At 43.2% G+C, this 17,752-nt stretch overlaps 3 protein-coding genes across 6 annotated transcripts; 1 reads left to right on the top strand and 2 right to left on the bottom strand.

Annotated features, from left to right (window-relative positions):
* Positions 1-2,677: 2,677 nt before the first annotated feature.
* LOC128720805 (uncharacterized) lies at positions 2,678-10,026 on the bottom strand. The gene is made up of 5 exons (XM_053814500.1): positions 9,909-10,026; positions 7,915-8,116; positions 7,112-7,337; positions 5,694-7,035; positions 2,678-5,532 (listed from the first exon to the last, which is right to left on the bottom strand). The coding sequence occupies exons 1-5, from the start codon at positions 10,024-10,026 to the stop codon at positions 2,678-2,680; spliced, it is 4,743 nt and encodes a 1,580-aa protein (XP_053670475.1).
* Positions 10,027-12,149: 2,123 nt separating this feature from the next.
* Positions 12,150-15,839, top strand: LOC128720303 (protein transport protein Sec23A). Of its 4 annotated transcripts, none has more exons than XM_053813965.1 (3): positions 12,150-14,375; positions 14,697-14,714; positions 15,414-15,839. In XM_053813965.1, the coding sequence occupies exons 1-3, from the start codon at positions 12,150-12,152 to the stop codon at positions 15,501-15,503; spliced, it is 2,334 nt and encodes a 777-aa protein (XP_053669940.1). In that variant the 3' UTR covers positions 15,504-15,839. The 4 variants fall into 4 exon arrangements, with proteins under 4 accessions (XP_053669940.1, XP_053669941.1, XP_053669942.1 ...); XM_053813966.1 differs by having other exon boundaries at positions 14,703-14,714; XM_053813967.1 differs by lacking the exon at positions 14,697-14,714 and having other exon boundaries at positions 12,150-14,396.
* LOC128720305 (calcineurin B homologous protein 1) lies at positions 15,766-17,743 on the bottom strand. Its single transcript, XM_053813969.1, has 2 exons — positions 17,589-17,743; positions 15,766-16,993 (listed from the first exon to the last, which is right to left on the bottom strand). Exons 1-2 carry the CDS (start codon positions 17,653-17,655, stop codon positions 16,491-16,493), a joined length of 570 nt encoding a protein of 189 aa, XP_053669944.1. The 5' UTR covers positions 17,656-17,743; the 3' UTR covers positions 15,766-16,490.
* Positions 17,744-17,752: the final 9 nt, after the last annotated feature.

Below are 17,752 nucleotides of genomic sequence, written 5' to 3' on the forward strand. Positions count from 1 at the left end.
ATTGCCACGTTCAATTGCTCTTTTTTTCGGGAATTAGGACAGATTTGAATATTCATATGATGAATGTTAATATACACCGCCTATGAAGAGCTTTTTTTCAGCATAAGAGCAGCAACGGCAGCTTGGGGGACGAAACGCACCCCACGTGCTTTAGAATGTTTTGCAACATACCATGAAATCGAAACTAACTGTGTACATCAGCAAGCTCTCCCTCCTAATGGCAAGGTAACTGAACTCTTAACCCTCGCCTCTCGCTGCATGGCATGTCCTGCAATGTAATCACCGTTTTCCTAAAGCGGCATGTACGGAAATGCCTTTTTACAATAGCAGGAGAAAGCCAATTCCTTTCTGCATGGACCTCAAGCATACAAACGAACATTTTACCGCGACAAGGAACTGCAATTCCACGAGTCCTGCACAACTACCATCACCCAAGCGTAACCATGGTATTGCAATGAAAATAACATACTCCTTTCGCAGTGCAACCGATCGTAGTAACCCGTGTTGAATCGAATCGAATCATTGATGCGCTGCCTTCAGTCTTATTCGTTCGTTCAAAAAAAAAGCGTACCTGGAGTAGGGAAACAGTTTTTTGTTGTTATACATTTCGGACATTTCGACGCCGCACATAAAAGCATATCATGTTTAGTTTCTCGACCCCTTTTTGATGTGCAAGAGCCCAGCCTTTGCACCCAAGCCTTTGTAGTATTTTTATTCTTTTCGTTTCTTTTTCTCTTTTTTACATGTTTCTATGAGCAATTAATAATTTCATGACAAACCCCATTTACTTTACATTCCTTTACAACTTGGTATGAATATTCGTTCCGTGGCAAGCGAATTGCGAACATTACAAACGCAAAAATCTGTAGTGAATTATGAAAACATTAAGCTTCGCTATTATGCCCACTAAAGAAGCTTGCTAACAAAACACTAGAGCGAAATAATAAAATCCTGGGTTATAATCTGATAAGATATGCTTTTCTTTTTATTTTTGTTTGAAATTTTGTTAGATTATTGGGAACTTTTGAATAGGTTTATACTTTGATTCTATACTAGATATGATATGAAAATAATGCTAAAACTATTGTGGGTTCTTCAGTTGTTGTGCGAATCTAAGCACCATTTAGAAGATTGAACGAATCTACTTTTCGAGTTATTTAAACTCAAATAAACAGAAGAAAAACATGTAAATTTTAAATGAAAGTTATTTTGAATGTAGCTAGCAACCAGCTTGATCACGTTACATGTGACTTTTGTCACATGTAGCTAGTAATGCTATTTATTCCTATCTAAGATTATGCTCCAATAACTTTGAGTTCTATCGTACATGGTACGATTTTATATATACTAATTTGTAATAAAGCCATTAATTCAGATGTAACTGTTCATCTGGTATATCTTATGCTGCGTCTAGTCCTGTGTGAGCTGGGCAAATCAATTTTAGTACATTTTAATTTTATTCTCATGTCTTTTTTTATGTACAACAAAGCAATATTTGTTGTATTTTTTATCAACAATATGCTTCTTTAGTAATAATTCCACACTAAATGAATGTATGGTAAGCCATTGTGACAACAAGCAAGCTACTGTGTCTATTTAAATTAATAAGTGCCGTATCCATTGTATTATGACCGAATGACAAATATCCGTTTGTGTACCTGTATCCCTCAAAGGTTTGTTACAAAAATAGGTAATTGGAAACATAAGGAAGTGTAATAAGTATGATATAACATATTTTCGTACCATAGGTACTGCTATTTATAAAAAAACCCCATAGATAGGGAAAAACTATAAATAACATGTATCACTATATTTGCTTTAGAATTTGAAGCATCAAAATAAAAGATTTTTAAAGCAAGTACTAATAAATCAATGCCAATGAAGTGCTGCATGATAAAAAGTAACTTGCCGTAATGAAAAAAATAGAGTATGCTACTGTTGTTTACCCTACACTTAACTTTCATCAAACAAATTTACTGTAAGCCCATATAACAAATCAACTATTCATCAGAAAATAAACTCGTTAGCACCTTACTTGATGCTCTGCTACGGGTATCAGCGTGGTGGCAAAATTTCCGTCATCTATTATAAAAACTAATTCAAGGGCATGAAATTGCTTTACAAAAATTACAAATGGGATAGGAACTGCTCGACTGTTTCTCGTAAACACATGGATAAAGATTATGTGTTATCCATATTTTCCAAGATACTTTTGACCTTGCGAGAAACAGCCTATGCGCATGGTAACTTTTATAATATCCATAGTGGGAATAAAATAAAAACGGTCCATTAACTACAAATTGATGCTTATCGAAATGAAAATACAATATCAGACAGTTTACATACAGATTACGAATGGTATTTGAAAAAGATAATTTGTTAAAATCATGGTTTAATTGTAAGAACAAATTAGCCCATGGAAATATAAATGAATTGGATTATTTTTTTAATTTACGTCCTATTTGTTTCAGTATTCTTAGTACATAGTGAACGACAAAAAAACCAGTAGCCTGTTGTTTATAACATCTATACTCACGCACCCATGTAGCTGGAAAAATGACATCACCTTAGATATTATTAGACATCGCATTAGATATTAGACTCCCCGAAAAGGATATGAGGAATATTCGAAAAGATCTTCACGTTACCGTTTCGGTGCGTTTACCGAGAGTGACATTTAAATTTTGGGTAACTTATCCGCCACCACAAGAGGATTGTTTTTTTCCAATATCTTGCGACCCTCGACCTTAAAATCATATGAGCAGTTGTGCGCCTCGGCATACCGATGTTGGGCACAGAAAATTTTTTCACAATGACATTTCATGATCATAATCACTCCCAGCTTCTTATTGCACTGGGCGCATCGCAGTTTCTTTGATTTGATCTGTTCTGTCGTGTGTTGTTGCGTGGTGTCGATACCCATACCACCGATGGGCGATTTTCGATCCAGTGGTATCTCAGCAAGACGCAGAAGTCGCTCCTTATCGTCATGTACGATTATCGAGGAAGCAATGGTCGCATCAGCCGAAGAAGCCCGCTGTTCACAGAGCTGTTCCCTGTCGATGTGTTGGATGATCGAAGCAATACCTTCTTCCTCGTTGTCTCCCGCTTGTTGGCCAGCTTGTAGGAAAGCACGACGGCCGGAGAAACGTGTTTCGGCAGCGCCATCACTCTCAGGCGCAACTGCTCCTCCTCGGTGGTCAACGGCTCGGAAAAAATGTTTGTTTCTTGCCTCGTCGACACTTGTCGCTCCAGCAGCTTTGACACTGTTGTAAAACTGGTGTTGTTGCAATTCTAGAATTTCTTCTGAACTGAAGTAGGGATATTGTTGTTCGTGCTGCGGATGTTTCTGCTGTCGCTGGTGATGTTGAGATGGTCGGATATCAGGAAGTAACACATTACTAGAAGCACTCGAGGGAGATTTGTCTTCATTTCTTCCTACAGGCTCGGAATTGATGTTCACATATTCGCAACTGTCGACAATGTGACAAGAGTCAATCTCGACAAAGTCGTCGAAGAACGAATCCATATTGAACAAACTTTCGTCCGAGTTGAAGTAATAATCCCAGGGTCGTAGTGGCGTCGAAGAAGAGCTGCAGGATGTACCGTTGAATTGCATCGAAGCTCCATCCTCACCGAATAGAAACCGTGATGAATCATCGGTGGAAGAATCGGCATGCATCAAGCCATTGCTACCAACGGTAGAAGAACTCTCTTTACGTCGGTAATTCGCTCCTGTAGCTCGATGTCCTCCCGGAGATAAAGGCTTCAATGATCCCTCTTCATCAGGAGCAGAGCAACAGCTTAGTTTGGAAAATCGACACTCGAAATCCCCACCGATTGTGAAGCTAGTATTCGCATTACCGTTTTCGTCAGTTGCATGCGATCGACCGTTACTGCTCCCATTACCATTGATCGAATCATTCAATTCGGAATCAGCAATGCTAGCTAGGTGATCTCGTATCCCCGGCAGATGACGACTACCAGGAAGCGATTGTTGCCGTTGACGCAAATATAGAGCATCGTTTCCAGTGAGGGCTTCGTCACTGTCGCCCATTCGCCTGCGTGCCGTACTGTTCACGGAAGCCGAACCCGTACAAAGAGACACCTTGTATCGGTTCAAATTTTCGTTACTTCGCACGTAAGGAACATTCCCGTCTTTGCGATATTTCAACAATGTTGACGAAAGACCACCAGAATCATCGCACGGTGGCGGTAACAATCCCGGATGTTTCTTCTTTGCGGCACCATTGCTAACGCACTCGAGCTCCGAGGTAGAGCTCGACAAACAGGCGTCATTTAGATTTGTGTATCCACGCCTGTATTGCGAAGGAATCGTCTCAAGGCGCGATAGCTGTGGTACAAGCCGCGTGCAGCTCGTTCCGCCACCAAAGCCATTCAGTAGCGTTGGACTGCTACCAAACGCTTTCCGGAATTCGTTGAGGTCGATTGATTTCGATTTGTTGCTACCGGGTTTGTAAGCGCTTCCGGCTAAACCGGCAACTTCTCGCAGTTCAGTCACATTTAGAAGATCGTCCTCATCTGACGATATCGACAGATGGCTGTGAATGAAGCTGGTAGAGTTCGAAGAATCTCGAGGTCGTCTTGCAGAGGAACAGGAAGAAGATGTAATTCTTCCTTGATCTTGGCCGATTTCGTCGTCGTCTTCATCCGCTTCTTCTTCTTCTTCGCCCTGTCCTGGCACTTCCTCTTCGTAAGGTATATCCTCATCGTCGGCATCCTCGTCATCTCTTCCGAAACGAATCGTATCCCACGAGGACAGCTGCAGCCAACCGTTATCAGCTTCCACGTTCGGAATGGCAGGAAGCTTGATCCTGTTGGTATATTTGCTAGCTAGTTCGTCAATGGCTTCAGTGATGCGTTCACCCGCTATACAGTTTGATACACCATCGGAATGGACAAATTTCATTTCCAACTCATTGATACCCAAATCCGAATGGTGATGGTGCAAATTGTTTAGCTGTTGTAAACTTGAAGAAACAACCGGATCCTCGTGATGATGGAGATTTTGCTGCTTTTGTCGATGGTTCCAAAGGTGACACCAGCCGGTCGAGGAACTCCCACCTTCATCCGAACCCATCAACGTCGTGCTACTACTGCTATTACCAACAGCGGAGCTGACAAGGTTTCCATTGTTTCCAAACATACTGGCCGATGGCACAGACGTTGCTGTGGTACCAGTGGACGATTTAACATTTTCCGCAGCGATCTGCGCTAGCTGGAGTAGCGATTCAGACGACAGCTTTGTTTCACCAACTATCGACGGTGTAGAGTTCGTACCTAACGGTCTCAGCTCAATCAGACCGGCGTCGGGTCGTACGCTTTGCGTATCCGAATCTTCTACACTGTTGGTGTCGACGTTCTGTAAGCTTTTGCTTGATGTGAAGCTATTTTTGGGTGAATCTGCACGCCGCGTGGTAACTGTTTCCAGCTGGGAATAAGATCCAAGAAATGATTCCACCGGCGAATCTTCGCGTATCAATAATTTTGGTAGTTCGTAAACTGTGCTGTCTGTATTGGGTAGAATCGAAATACACCGAAAGAGAATAGAGAAAAATATGCATTACAATACTGTTGAAATTTTGGCCACGCATTTATAAGCTTTACAAATGGGAAACCATCATTTCACCAATGAATGAAAATGATGCAATAAAATAAAGGGTAAAACCTACCGTCGGATGTTGACTTGTAAAGCGTTCTAAAAGTTTTTTCGAACCCGCCACCGCCAGCATTTTTGAAGGCATATTCCGCAGAGGATACGTTACATCCCGAGCCATCTTCACTACGAGTTATCATCTTAGGAATGGCACCAGCCGCTGTCGCTGCTGCTGTTGCCGTACTGGAAGGCGCTTTTAAACCAAAGTCGAACTCTGGTACGTACTCATCGATGTTGTTCAAGGAGGGATTTATATCTGGAAGAGATTTCTTCCCAACCGGAGAATGGTGGTACAGGTGATGGGGAACATACACCTTTTTCGAATACTTCAACATTAACTTGTTGAGCGAATCGTTCGAAATGGTATGTTGTTTGGACTGCGTGTACTTCAGCAGATGGATCAGATTATGCAACGAAGCAGACGATTCCGCACTTTCGTCCAGCTTATGCAGTGATTGCGTGGTAAAGGCTCCACCTGCTGCACTACCGCTCAGCCGTGTACTGTGCTGCGGGTTACTGAGCATCTGGCCGCCAGTACCACATCGTCGAATGTTACTGTAGCCATCGAGTGTCGTCTCGGAACCCATTCGATTTAACACACCGTTTGAATGGAACGATAGTGACCGTTCGAGACCTGCAGAGCCGGACAACCTGCCAGTCATGGACCCTCCGCCAACACCAAATTGTGGTGAACTGTCACGCGTAAAGTCAAAATTTTTCGCACTAATTGTTTTAAATGAACGATTCCTCTGCAAGTGCTCGCGTATTTGTGACCGTTTTTCCAGCTCTAGCGTAGGTGTGCGCCCTGCTGTGGAAGCGGTACCGTGTAGTAGATTCATCAACCCATATCCGAAAGGTGGCACCGTATGTTCCTGTTCTGGGCGGCCTACATCGATCACAGACGGAACAGACTTTCGGTGGGATGCACTTGTCGTGCCAGCGCTCGGTAACATCGATCCGACGGCACCCACCATCGATGAATTGTGTCCGCTGGCTAAAAGGGCCGCCCCACCACCGCTACTGCTTGCAGTTCCGCGACTTGCGCCCGGACGATAGCCAATTGGAGTCTTTTCCTCTTTAATCACAGTCTCGTGTTGCTGATGATGGTGGTGGTGGTGGTGATGGTGGTAATGGTGGTGCCTTTTATTATGTCGGTAATGACTCTGATTGCGTACGGCCTTGATACCGGCATCCGCGGCGTCACCAGAGCTTGGTCCTGCCCGCTCTTCCCCTGAATTTTCGATCTTCTGGCGATACTGAAGTCCATTATCACCCTCAGCTGCACTAGAATTTGTTGGATGCAACGCATTCAGTTTTTTCTTTTTCATGCTCAATTTAGCTTTGATTTGATCCATTTTCTGTAATGTAAACGGTTTAGTTGAATGGCACGGTATATTAGATTCCAGGGAGGCACTAAGAGACTTCTTTAAATACCTGTTTTGTTATAATTGCATCACGTTCCTTCTGACTGATGTGATTTCCAGCCCCGAATGCTCCTTGGCCAGATGCACCGCTACCATTGATGGAACGCGACAGTGAACCCTTCATGCCATCGCAACCTTTCTCCGCTCGTACCTTCATCAACCGATGAACATTTTTCTTGTTGTCTTTATAAAGAAGTAATTTCAGTCCTGGGCTCTGTAGATTAATCAAGTCTTCCCTGTATCACCGAATAAAACACATAAAATAACGTTTGCGGTTAGAAAAGATACGAAATCTGATGCAATCTTGTTATTACTGGCATAAGAACAATCATGTATGCAAACGTGATTGTTTATATTTTTTTGTTGTTCTTGCTCTTTTCTCATTCAAACTTTCGCTATCTACATGACCTCGCATGGCTATTTTTTTTTAGTCCAGCATAACACGTAGTTACTTTACTACCAACACGGTCACATCGTACCCATTCCCACTGAGTCGCGTGATTTAGTAATCGTGAAAATAGTTAAAAATAGTTTCCCGACCGGTCCCAGTGTCCGGACTTTTTTCTGCTCTCATCCTCCCGGAGTACATCCGGAAGAAGGCGATCGGTTATCCGAGCCAAACGAACACGAGACACGCCCTTATGCTAGAATCGGTCAAAAATAAAAGAACAAGTCGGGCTAAGCCGTGAAACAAAAAAAACGTGCCCACGTGCAAGATTCGACCGCTCAGTGGCTTGGCAGTTTGCTAAGAAACATGTAAACGCTTAATATGGATTTGTTGTATTTTTATTGGATGGTAGACGCTATACTAACCCGGAAAGCACATCGCTCATGTCGAGCCAATTATCGTAGTCAGAAGAAATGGTGAAAAGCCGCTTGGACGAGATTGGCCCTCCTTTCATGCCAAGCACGAGCTTCACGCGCGAACCCTTTACTAGCGGAATGTCCTTCATTTCCATCGTGTCGCTTAGCTCCTTGTGATTGTACAGCAGATGCTGCTGGCTGATTGGAATTCCTGATATGAGCAAAAAAGATAGAAATAAATAAGTATTGTTAGTAATTGCTAGTACTGTTGTCAAAGAGCCGATTACAAAATATTTCAAACACCAAACATGCTAAACGACGAAATGTTACAGGGATGAAGAAGCAAACATAAGAGAAGAACATCCAACACCCACTATCAAGTTCGTGTCGCACACTAGCATCCGGAGACGGCATACGACTGAAAAGCAAACTAATAATAATGCACAATTACGCCCGGCATGTGCGCCGGCGTCAAATGCTGCACCGCCATATGACTGGGATAGTTTATAAATAGAATCTTATTTTGCATCTTTCTTCGTAGACGATTTCCCTTCGCACCACGCGGGTGTCGTTCCGTGTCGTGCACTGGCACACATGACGACCGAATCGATCCGTACACGAGCTTTCCGACACCGTTTTCGCTTTTTCCGGGCTTGTTTGGTGCGCTGAAAAAAATATAACACCTTCAGGAATGGACGGAAGCAATTATACAGATAATTAACACATGCCTCTTCTCAACTGGAAGACCAATAGACCTGCCTAACAACGAGTGTCAAGAGTTGCTTCGTATCTTGCAGTGCGATTTAGTAAATTTCGTGACACACGGATAATTATCTGAGTAACATGTTCAAAATGAGCTACAAAGCAAATACGCTTAAAGACCTTGATCGTTCGTCAACATCGTCTTTTGATATACTTTGCGCTCTTGCAAAGTATAAAGCGTAAATGTTAAAATACAAATTAAAAAATTGAATAAAACATATCCGAAAGGAACAAAAAAAAATGTATCGAAAGGATTCGAAGTCCATTGAGGCGTTTACATGACCAACTCAATCGACCGCCGATTTGGGTGGGTGAGCTAATTCACGAGAACCATCGACCTGTTATCATGCACACGGGCGTTGACAGACATCATGCACACATACTCATGATTCTGTAGGTTGGTTATCAGTGCAACGGAATCTATGACACGCGGCAGTAGATGCACGTGAAGCGATCGTGCATTGCAGTGCAGCCTTGGTGTCGGCTCCTGGAAATTACTCCTTTAACGAATAGCTTTAACTTTAGCTGTCCCTGATGAGTCTATTAATAACTCGATCGATTCCAATAATTTTGCTTTAATAATAAAATGACGCTTACTCGGTGCAAAAATGATATGGTTCCGAAAAGCGAAAAGCATCCATTTAGCAAAATTCTACGTAAAGCACTCATACTGATAGACTCATACGAAACTCCTGCGTTAATCCTACAAACGTTGCATAAACTTTCAAGTACAGCTCAGGATCAGCTGCTGCACTTCTGAAGCGCGGTTTTATAACGCTCTTCATCCGTAGCTTTGAGTTGGGTAACAACAGCATTGGTTAGAATCGTCTTTCCTGGTATAGATTGCATAATAAAGAGGAAAACTTGTGATGTGATTGCAGAAGCTAGCAATCCTTAAGTATCCTGTGGATTTCAGTTCAATAGCGAAATGGGATAGCAAAGCATCCTGCATAATCCTAAACAAGAGGATCTTACGATCGAAGCATAATTCGTCTTTATTGCGTGAATATAATCACGTCTAGCATGTAATGTCTGATAAATAAAATCAATAAAAATTAAAACAGTTAAACTAAATCAAAGCTTCGCAATGAGATAATGTTGCCTTATCACTCGTGACGATACTCGTGGCAACGCCATGCAATCCGAATACCGATAGCATACATTCTTGAACTTCGATCACAATCGCTACAAAAAGAAAACAACAAAAAAATAAGAAACTAATTCTGCCCTCAATTACTTACCCTCATATCTCTGAATCTCGGACTTGAGATATCCAACCGTGTCCCGATCGTTGACCGTCACCTCGAACTCCGATCCGGTCAACGTTTCAACGATGATATCGTACGAAGGGTTCCACATTGTGATGTTGATGTTTTATCGTGACTGCAGCACCCAACTGTCGAAGGAAACACCTTCGAGGGCTAAAGTTTCATACGGACCAACGCCCCCGTTCGCTAGTGTTTTTCTTTCTTTTCGCCTGTTCACAATTCACGGTTTGCGTATGATAGGCACACACACACAAAGAGGATTCACTAAACAAACGCACTGCACTTCACTTCGCTCTCTGAACTGTTTCACAGCAAAATCCACAACGCTATTTATGCACGATTAATCTCCGACACTCTTGGTTCACAGCAACCACGATTATCAGGGATAGGGGGACCTGATAAATTTGCGCTTTTCAACGAACCGTAGGGATCACTAAAATAGTGGTCGACACTTTTCCGACACAGCCTACACAACTCTTTGTCACATCATGTGGGTGGGATCCGATTGGATGGGGGTGTTCGTATTTGTGTGTTGTTATCAGCAAAGATTAGCGACGCACCGAATCCGATGGTTCATTACCACTTTGATCTTCGTTTTCCCTTGCGTGCTAACTATCTACAGTAGCACCTTTTTCCGCAAATGAACGGCACATGTTGGGGAAACGTCGTTTGAGTGAGCAAAAATTGAAAAAAAAAAACAAACAACCCACGATCGCGTAAGAAAATCACACTGCGCTGGGTTGTACGTCCGGGACAGGAAAAACCCAACAAACGGCGAACAGTGGCGCGAACGGGAAAATGATGGCAGAAAATGAAAATCTATTTAATTTAAGAACCTAGGCAACTCCGCGTAAACACCTCCGCGAAGACGAAGCTCTCGCCGCTCTGCTCTAATCCACCGCGCCTTCGTACCGCTATTCATTCATAGTGTTATTTTTGTTTTTTGTCTCGTTCTCTCGCTCTCGCGTGCACAGATGGCGCCTGTTCTCCGGGAGTCGCTCTCTTTCGCTCTTCCGTCGCGCTGACTGACAGTTGTGTCGACCCGACAACGGTATGTAAACGTCGCCAAAAGAAGCAACCGACGACGGAACACACGGCACGGCCACCCCTCAGTGCTTCTGCAGCGGGACGACACACGAACTGCGGGAGCGGAGGGGGTATGAACTCAAATCACGATTATGAGACCGCGGCGGCCCCAAAGCGAAGGTGAAGCGCGACATGCGACGTAAAATAATGCGTTGTAGCTTTTCGCCGTGGCACGATGGATTCCCGCTTCCGATGTCGACGGATTTCGCACTTTGCTCCTTCGTATACGTCGCGATGGCGCAGGATAATATATTGCCGCGAACGAATGGGAAATTCCCGTAGACGCTACAGTTCTACGGGTAAGGGGGCAAAAAATGCGCTGCTTTCACACAGCTGGAGCGCAGTGATGTTGTATGCAGCTTTCTCCTTCTCATCTCCTCCTATCCTGCGCGGAGGACAACAGCCTTTTCACCACCGCTGCACTGCGCTTTGCACTCTGGCTGCCACATTAACACATCTTCTGCGTGCAGAGGTCACTGCTGCGTACGTAATGTCGAAACACGTTGCGTTTGCGAGATGATAACTAGCCTCACTATCGACCGCTATCGTTCACCGAGAAGGCAGAGAACGCAGACACTTTCTTCTTTCGACCGAGATGCTACGTACTTTTTCTGCCTTACTTCACGATGATGACGAACACACGGCACAGATCTTCCCAATCACGTACGGGCGAAACAGGGCTGCTAACACTCTGCTGATGTCAATTTGTTGACACACAAAATTGTTAACAAATGAACATTGAATTTTGTTTAAATATTATTATCTCTTCGAGCGTATCTTGAAGAACCTTTTATATCTTGAAATAAAGAATAATTTTGTTGATTTTAGCTTGATATAAATTACTAAAAATTTCACCATTGACATACCGGCGAAAATTACGGGCGAAATGACGTGTTCAGCTTGACAGCGCAAGTCCGATTGACGTGGTGGTTTTGTTGGGAACGTTTCGGAGTACTGACGAAGTTAAAATATGTGTTAACTGTGAAATAATTGCTTTTTCGAGCAAAATTCCGTGAAAAATTAAATATTAAGTGTCCACTGTTGTCGTCATCTTGAAGGTTTGCTTCATTGAAGATATGTTTTTTAGTAAATGCGCTTTAATAACGTTTTATTTCTAGAACAATCGCGATGACGACATATGAGGAGTTTATTCAACAAAACGAAGATCGAGACGGCATTCGCTTTACATGGAACGTTTGGCCTTCGAGTCGTATTGATTCAACGCGCCTCGTCGTTCCACTGGGATGCCTCTATCAGCCGCTGAAAGAACGACCGGATCTTCCCCCGATCCTGTACGATCCGGTCATTTGCACTCGCACGACGTGTCGAGCGATATTAAACCCCCTGTGTCAGGTAGACTATCGCGCGAAGCTTTGGGTGTGTAATTTCTGCTTCCAGCGGAATGCCTTCCCAGCACAGTATGCAGCGATATCTGAGCAACACCAGCCGGCGGAGTTGGTGGCGGGGTACAGCACTATCGAGTACACGATCACTCGTGCCCCGTGCATGCCGCCGGTTTTCCTCTTTGTTGTCGACACGTGCATGGACGAGGAAGAGCTGACCGCACTGAAGGACTCGTTGCAAATGTCGCTAAGTTTACTTCCTGCAAACGCGCTTGTTGGTTTGATCACGTTCGGCAAGATGGTGCAAGTGCACGAATTCGGTACGGAGGGTTGTTCGAAGAGCTATGTGTTTCGCGGCACTAAGGATTTATCCGCGAAGCAAATACAGGACATGCTCGGAATCGGACGCGGTCCTGGACCACAGCAAGCAGGCCAACAGCAGCAGGCGATGCGTGGTGCAACAGCACCTGTTCCGCCAGCCAATAGATTCTTGCAACCGCTGCACAGGTGTGACATGGCGCTTACTGATTTGCTCGGAGAATTACAGCGCGATCCTTGGCCAGTGCCCCAAGGTAAACGGTATCTTCGCTCAACCGGAGCAGCACTCTCTATCGCGGTAGGTTTGTTGGAATGCACGTACCCCAATACCGGTGGTCGCATTTTGCTGTTCGTCGGCGGTCCCTGCTCACAAGGCCCCGGTCAAGTGGTCGATGATGAGCTGAAGCACCCGATCCGCTCGCATCACGATATTCAGAAGGATAATGCGAAGTTTATGAAGAGAGCGATCAAACATTACGAGGCACTCGCCCTCCGTACCGCCACAAACGGTCACTGCATTGATATTTATTCGTGTGCCCTCGATCAGACGGGCCTCATGGAGATGAAGCAATGTTGTAACTCAACCGGTGGTCACATGGTCATGGGTGATTCATTCAACTCCTCGCTGTTTAAGCAAACGTTTCAACGCGTCTTCGCCGGTGACGAGAAGAATGAGCTGAAGATGGCGTTCAACGGAACACTGGAAATTAAGTGCTCGCGTGAGTTGAAAATTGAAGGTGGCATTGGATCATGCGTTTCCTTGAACGTAAAGAATGCCTCCGTGTCGGATACGGAGATAGGCATGGGTAATACGGTACAATGGAAACTGTGCACCATGAGTCCCAACACGACGATGGCATTCTTCTTCGAAGTCGCCAATCAGCACGCTGCTCCGATACCGCAGGGTGGCCGTGGTTGTCTCCAATTCATCACACAGTATCAGCATTCCAGCGGTCAGAGACGCATTCGGGTCACAACCGTCGCACGGAGCTGGGCTGATGCCACTGCAAACCTGCACATGATCAGTGCAGGCTTTGATCAGGAGGCTGCGGCAGTCCTCATGTCACGTATGGTCGTGTATCGTGCGGAATCGGACGACGGACCGGATACGCTTCGTTGGATCGATCGACAGTTGATTCGTTTGTGTCAGAAGTTTGGCGAGTACGGCAAAGACGATCCGAACAGTTTCCGGTTGGCGGAGAACTTTTCGCTGTTCCCACAATTCATGTATCATTTGCGTCGGTCGCAGTTCTTGCAGGTGTTCAATAACAGTCCGGACGAAACGACTTTCTACCGTCATATGCTGATGCGAGAGGATCTTACACAATCGCTGATAATGATCCAACCCATCCTGTACTCGTATTCATTTAATGGACCCCCGGAACCGGTTCTGCTAGACACTTCGTCCATCCAGCCCGATCGAATTCTGTTGATGGACACATTTTTCCAGATTCTCATCTTCCATGGTGAGACCATCGCGCAATGGCGCAAAGATAAATACCAGGAAATGCCCGAGTACGAAAACTTCAAGCAACTACTGCAAGCCCCTGTGGATGATGCACAGGAAATTCTGCTGACTCGCTTCCCAATGCCGCGATACATCGATACCGAGCAGGGTGGATCGCAGGCTCGGTTCCTCCTGTCGAAGGTTAACCCTTCGCAAACTCACAATAATATGTATGCATATGGACAGGTAAGTTCTAAAATCAAAACCGTTCGTTTCGACGAAACGACTATTCCGATGAAAAATGTTTTATCGTATTATTTTTACTTATGAAATTTTGTATCCTTCTCCCCACGTGTGTGTTATTGTATCATGTTTGAATCCTTATCATGGTTTTATGGTTACACTGACGGTAACTCCTTCGCCACGCCATCGTCACAAACGACGTACACTGTACGGGCATACACAATTGTCCTCACCCTCGTGGAACAATCAAACATGCATACACTTTATCTATCTGTTGACTTTCTGAATTGGTATTTTTCTGTCTTACTTTGACACCATTGGCAGATGCAGGTTCCGAATGCGGTAGATATTTTTTTTATTTTTTAAATTATAATTATAATTTATTATAAAAATTGTGCATACGATATTTCACCCCGGGAATGGTAGCACATGGCAGGTTGTCTACTAACTTTTGGGTTTGGTATATAAACATGGTTTCATAGGGAATAACTGGGCTTACCATGTCTCTTTTTTGGCTAACTGGGGATTCTTATATCAGATTATACTTTTCTTATTATTATTTTCAAAGTTACTCTAGGTGGAGAAATACATTCCAATTTAATATTTGTAGATAAACACTTGCATTACGGTTGTAAATAATTGTTTAGATGGAATACATTCTCTCAGGCATTTGTTTTCGTCATTTACTTACTTATCTGTAAAAAATAGGAATATTACATAAATGTGCTTCTTTCTCAAATAATCAAGTTTATTATCTGATTTAATGATTCACGGATATTGTTTACAGATCTTTTCCAGTTTCATTTTTGTGGAAAGTTGTTGATTTACTGAAATCGAAATAAAAACATTACTAACTTTAATAATGTATTTTAAAATATACACTATGGTGAAAAATCTGTCATTTTATATCATATGTTATATTATCTGCCTTTAACAATATGCTTGTTGAGAGAGAATTTCTACTTACAACTGTCATACCATAATTAAATGATCTTTATCTTTGTTTCCTAATTTCATTAATCAACTCGATCGCTTATCTAGGACGGTGGAGCCCCTGTTCTTACGGATGATGTATCGCTACAAGTATTCATGGAGCATTTGAAAAAATTGGCTGTTTCGTCGACAACTTAAACACCGAATAGTCGGATAGGCACCATTTCCCGATGGGTTTCAATTGAACGATCAATTAAATCCACTTTCCCAGCGTACATCAGGGCAGGGATATTGTGGAATAAAAGAGCTCCCATTCTGTTGGCTGGACCGTGTATAACACCGGAGATTCATAGTGCAGTTTCATCAATAGTTCAGCTTTGTGTAATGCTAGCGGATTTATGAAGTTACAGTAGGACATAAGATAAACGCAAACAAATTTTTGTTCGGTTGGATAGTTACAAATTATATAACACAATAGTATAATAGATCCTATAAGAATATAACATGTATTTCTCATAATAATTCAAATTTTCGTATGGGATAAAATGGTATGTTTGATGCGTTTTTGATTACTTTTTGGTCCGAAAATCAAAGGAATATAAATTATTGAACATTATTTAGGCTTAGTTTCGTCGTGCAGAGCGGTAACATATATGATTGTATATCAAAACTACTCTTACTCTTTATGGTACTAGGGTTAGTCCAAATCAGTTGATCTGAAGAATTCGGTATAGAAAGCAATTCAGTTTGCAGCAGCAGGCAATCTGTGAGACTCATAGTTAGATAATTGAGCTGAATATTTTGATATCTTACTAAATCATTAGTACAACGAGCAGCAATACTCTGGAGAACTCTTTCGAAGTTTGCTAGCTATGTTCAATTGAAAGATGTTAACTAAGTATCTGATAAGTAAGTGCAGAAACATATTTTACCCAGTGTTTCGACAATCCGTGTTTTATTTTGCTGCTTTACTATGCTTATATACATTAATATTACCAATGCTTGATCTGGGTCTCATTAGCAATACCACCACACGTGGAAATAAGTTTTGTGCCTGGTGAATTGTATTCTAACTAATATCTACACAGGAATGAGGAAGTAAGCTGCGATACGGTGGCAAACACTGGACCGAACTGTTACTTTTGTGGTAAACATTTGTAAATAGTCATTGTTGCTTTCTGTCCCTTAATTCAGAAAGCGGATGGACATCTTTTGTTCCACTTCCGTGCGCTCCAATGCACGACAGAAATCGTCGAAAGAAATTTTGCCTCCTCCAACCGTATCCGCTTCGACGATCGTACGCTCGGCAATGCTGTTCAGTTGGTCCTGGCTAATGTTCGCTCCGACCATCATCTGTAGGATATTAAGAAGTTCATCGCGGGAGATCGTCTCGTCGTCATCCAGATCGTACATTTTGAACGCGAAACGCAGCTTCTCTTCGCGACTATTCAATTTGTTCTCCTTGTTTGGTTTGATTGGTCGGAAATGGGCGAGCACACGAGTAAACTGGCGGAAATTAACCCGATCATCGCTGCTGTCGGCAAAAAACGAATGCACAATTCGTTCGCACAACGGATTGATGGCCAGTTCAGGGATACGTAGGAAGTCTTCTCGAGAAAGTGTTCCGCAATCGTTTCGGTCCAGGGAGGTAAACCGTGAGTAGAGCCTTTCGATCTGATTGGGAGTAACTATGGAACAAAATAGATAAAAAAATGTACAAATCATTGTATAATTACGAAAATTTGTGTAATGCATTAACTAACTCTAAATCAAATTTCGATCGATCGAGCGATTCGATCAAGGTAAAAAGGATGTAAAAAACAGCCACGTACAAGCAAAAAAAAACATGTTATTCATTCATCTTACGATGGCAATATGCACCGACACGCGCAACCCATTGACGTCGGTCGTTCATTAGCTACGGTATTTGCTGTGAGAGCATTTAATTATCTGTAGGCTCCGAAGGGCGAGGGAACAGAGCTTCTAAGTTACTACACCTATAAGCAAACCTCCCTGTTCACGATATGGTGAGCCTCTTATCACGTATGTATTTAATTACGGGCACTTGGACAAACGAAGGTGAAATAGATAAAAAAAAACGCTGCTCCAGTTCTTCGAGGTGCCAACCACCGAGCTCCGTCGACTTCATATTTTCTAATTGCGTTGCATTGTCCATAAGCCCCCCGATGGGGATGACTGCATCGCGATAGTTTGTCAAGGTCTCCAAATGCAATCGCAATATTTTCGACATACCGAATCCATATGCAGGAACGTACTACTTACATCCGGTTTCTTCGTGGATTTGAGCGATCTCCTCCTCGCGTAGCAATAGTGACGATTTGTTTCCCATATCTAAATGTCGCTGTTCGACACCAAGCACAAAAAATGCAGTTTTTACTGAAACTTAACAGTAACCGAGGCAGATACGACCGTAAACTTCAAGCTGC

This window comes from Anopheles nili, chromosome 2 (genome assembly GCF_943737925.1).
Source record: "Anopheles nili chromosome 2, idAnoNiliSN_F5_01, whole genome shotgun sequence".
Lineage (NCBI taxonomy): Eukaryota > Metazoa > Arthropoda > Insecta > Diptera > Culicidae > Anopheles > Anopheles nili.

Coding starts and splice junctions, on each gene's coding strand:
- LOC128720805 (XM_053814500.1), bottom strand. CDS start 10,026: ATGTGGAACCCTTCGTACGATATCATCGTTGAAACGTTGACCGGATCG. Junction 8,117..9,908: donor CGAGATTCAGAGATATGAGG/GTAAGTAATTGA, acceptor TGCTCATATCAG/GAATTCCAATCAGCCAGCAG. Junction 5,533..5,693: donor TTACAAGTCAACATCCGACG/GTAGGTTTTACC, acceptor TACCCAATACAG/ACAGCACAGTTTACGAACTA.
- LOC128720303 (XM_053813967.1), top strand. CDS start 12,150: ATGACGACATATGAGGAGTTTATTCAACAAAACGAAGATCGAGACGGC. Junction 14,397..15,413: donor TAAGTTCTAAAATCAAAACC/GTTCGTTTCGAC, acceptor TCGCTTATCTAG/GACGGTGGAGCCCCTGTTCT.
- LOC128720305 (XM_053813969.1), bottom strand. CDS start 17,655: ATGGGAAACAAATCGTCACTATTGCTACGCGAGGAGGAGATCGCTCAA. Junction 16,994..17,588: donor AATCCACGAAGAAACCGGAT/GTAAGTAGTACG, acceptor TTTGTTCCATAG/TTACTCCCAATCAGATCGAA.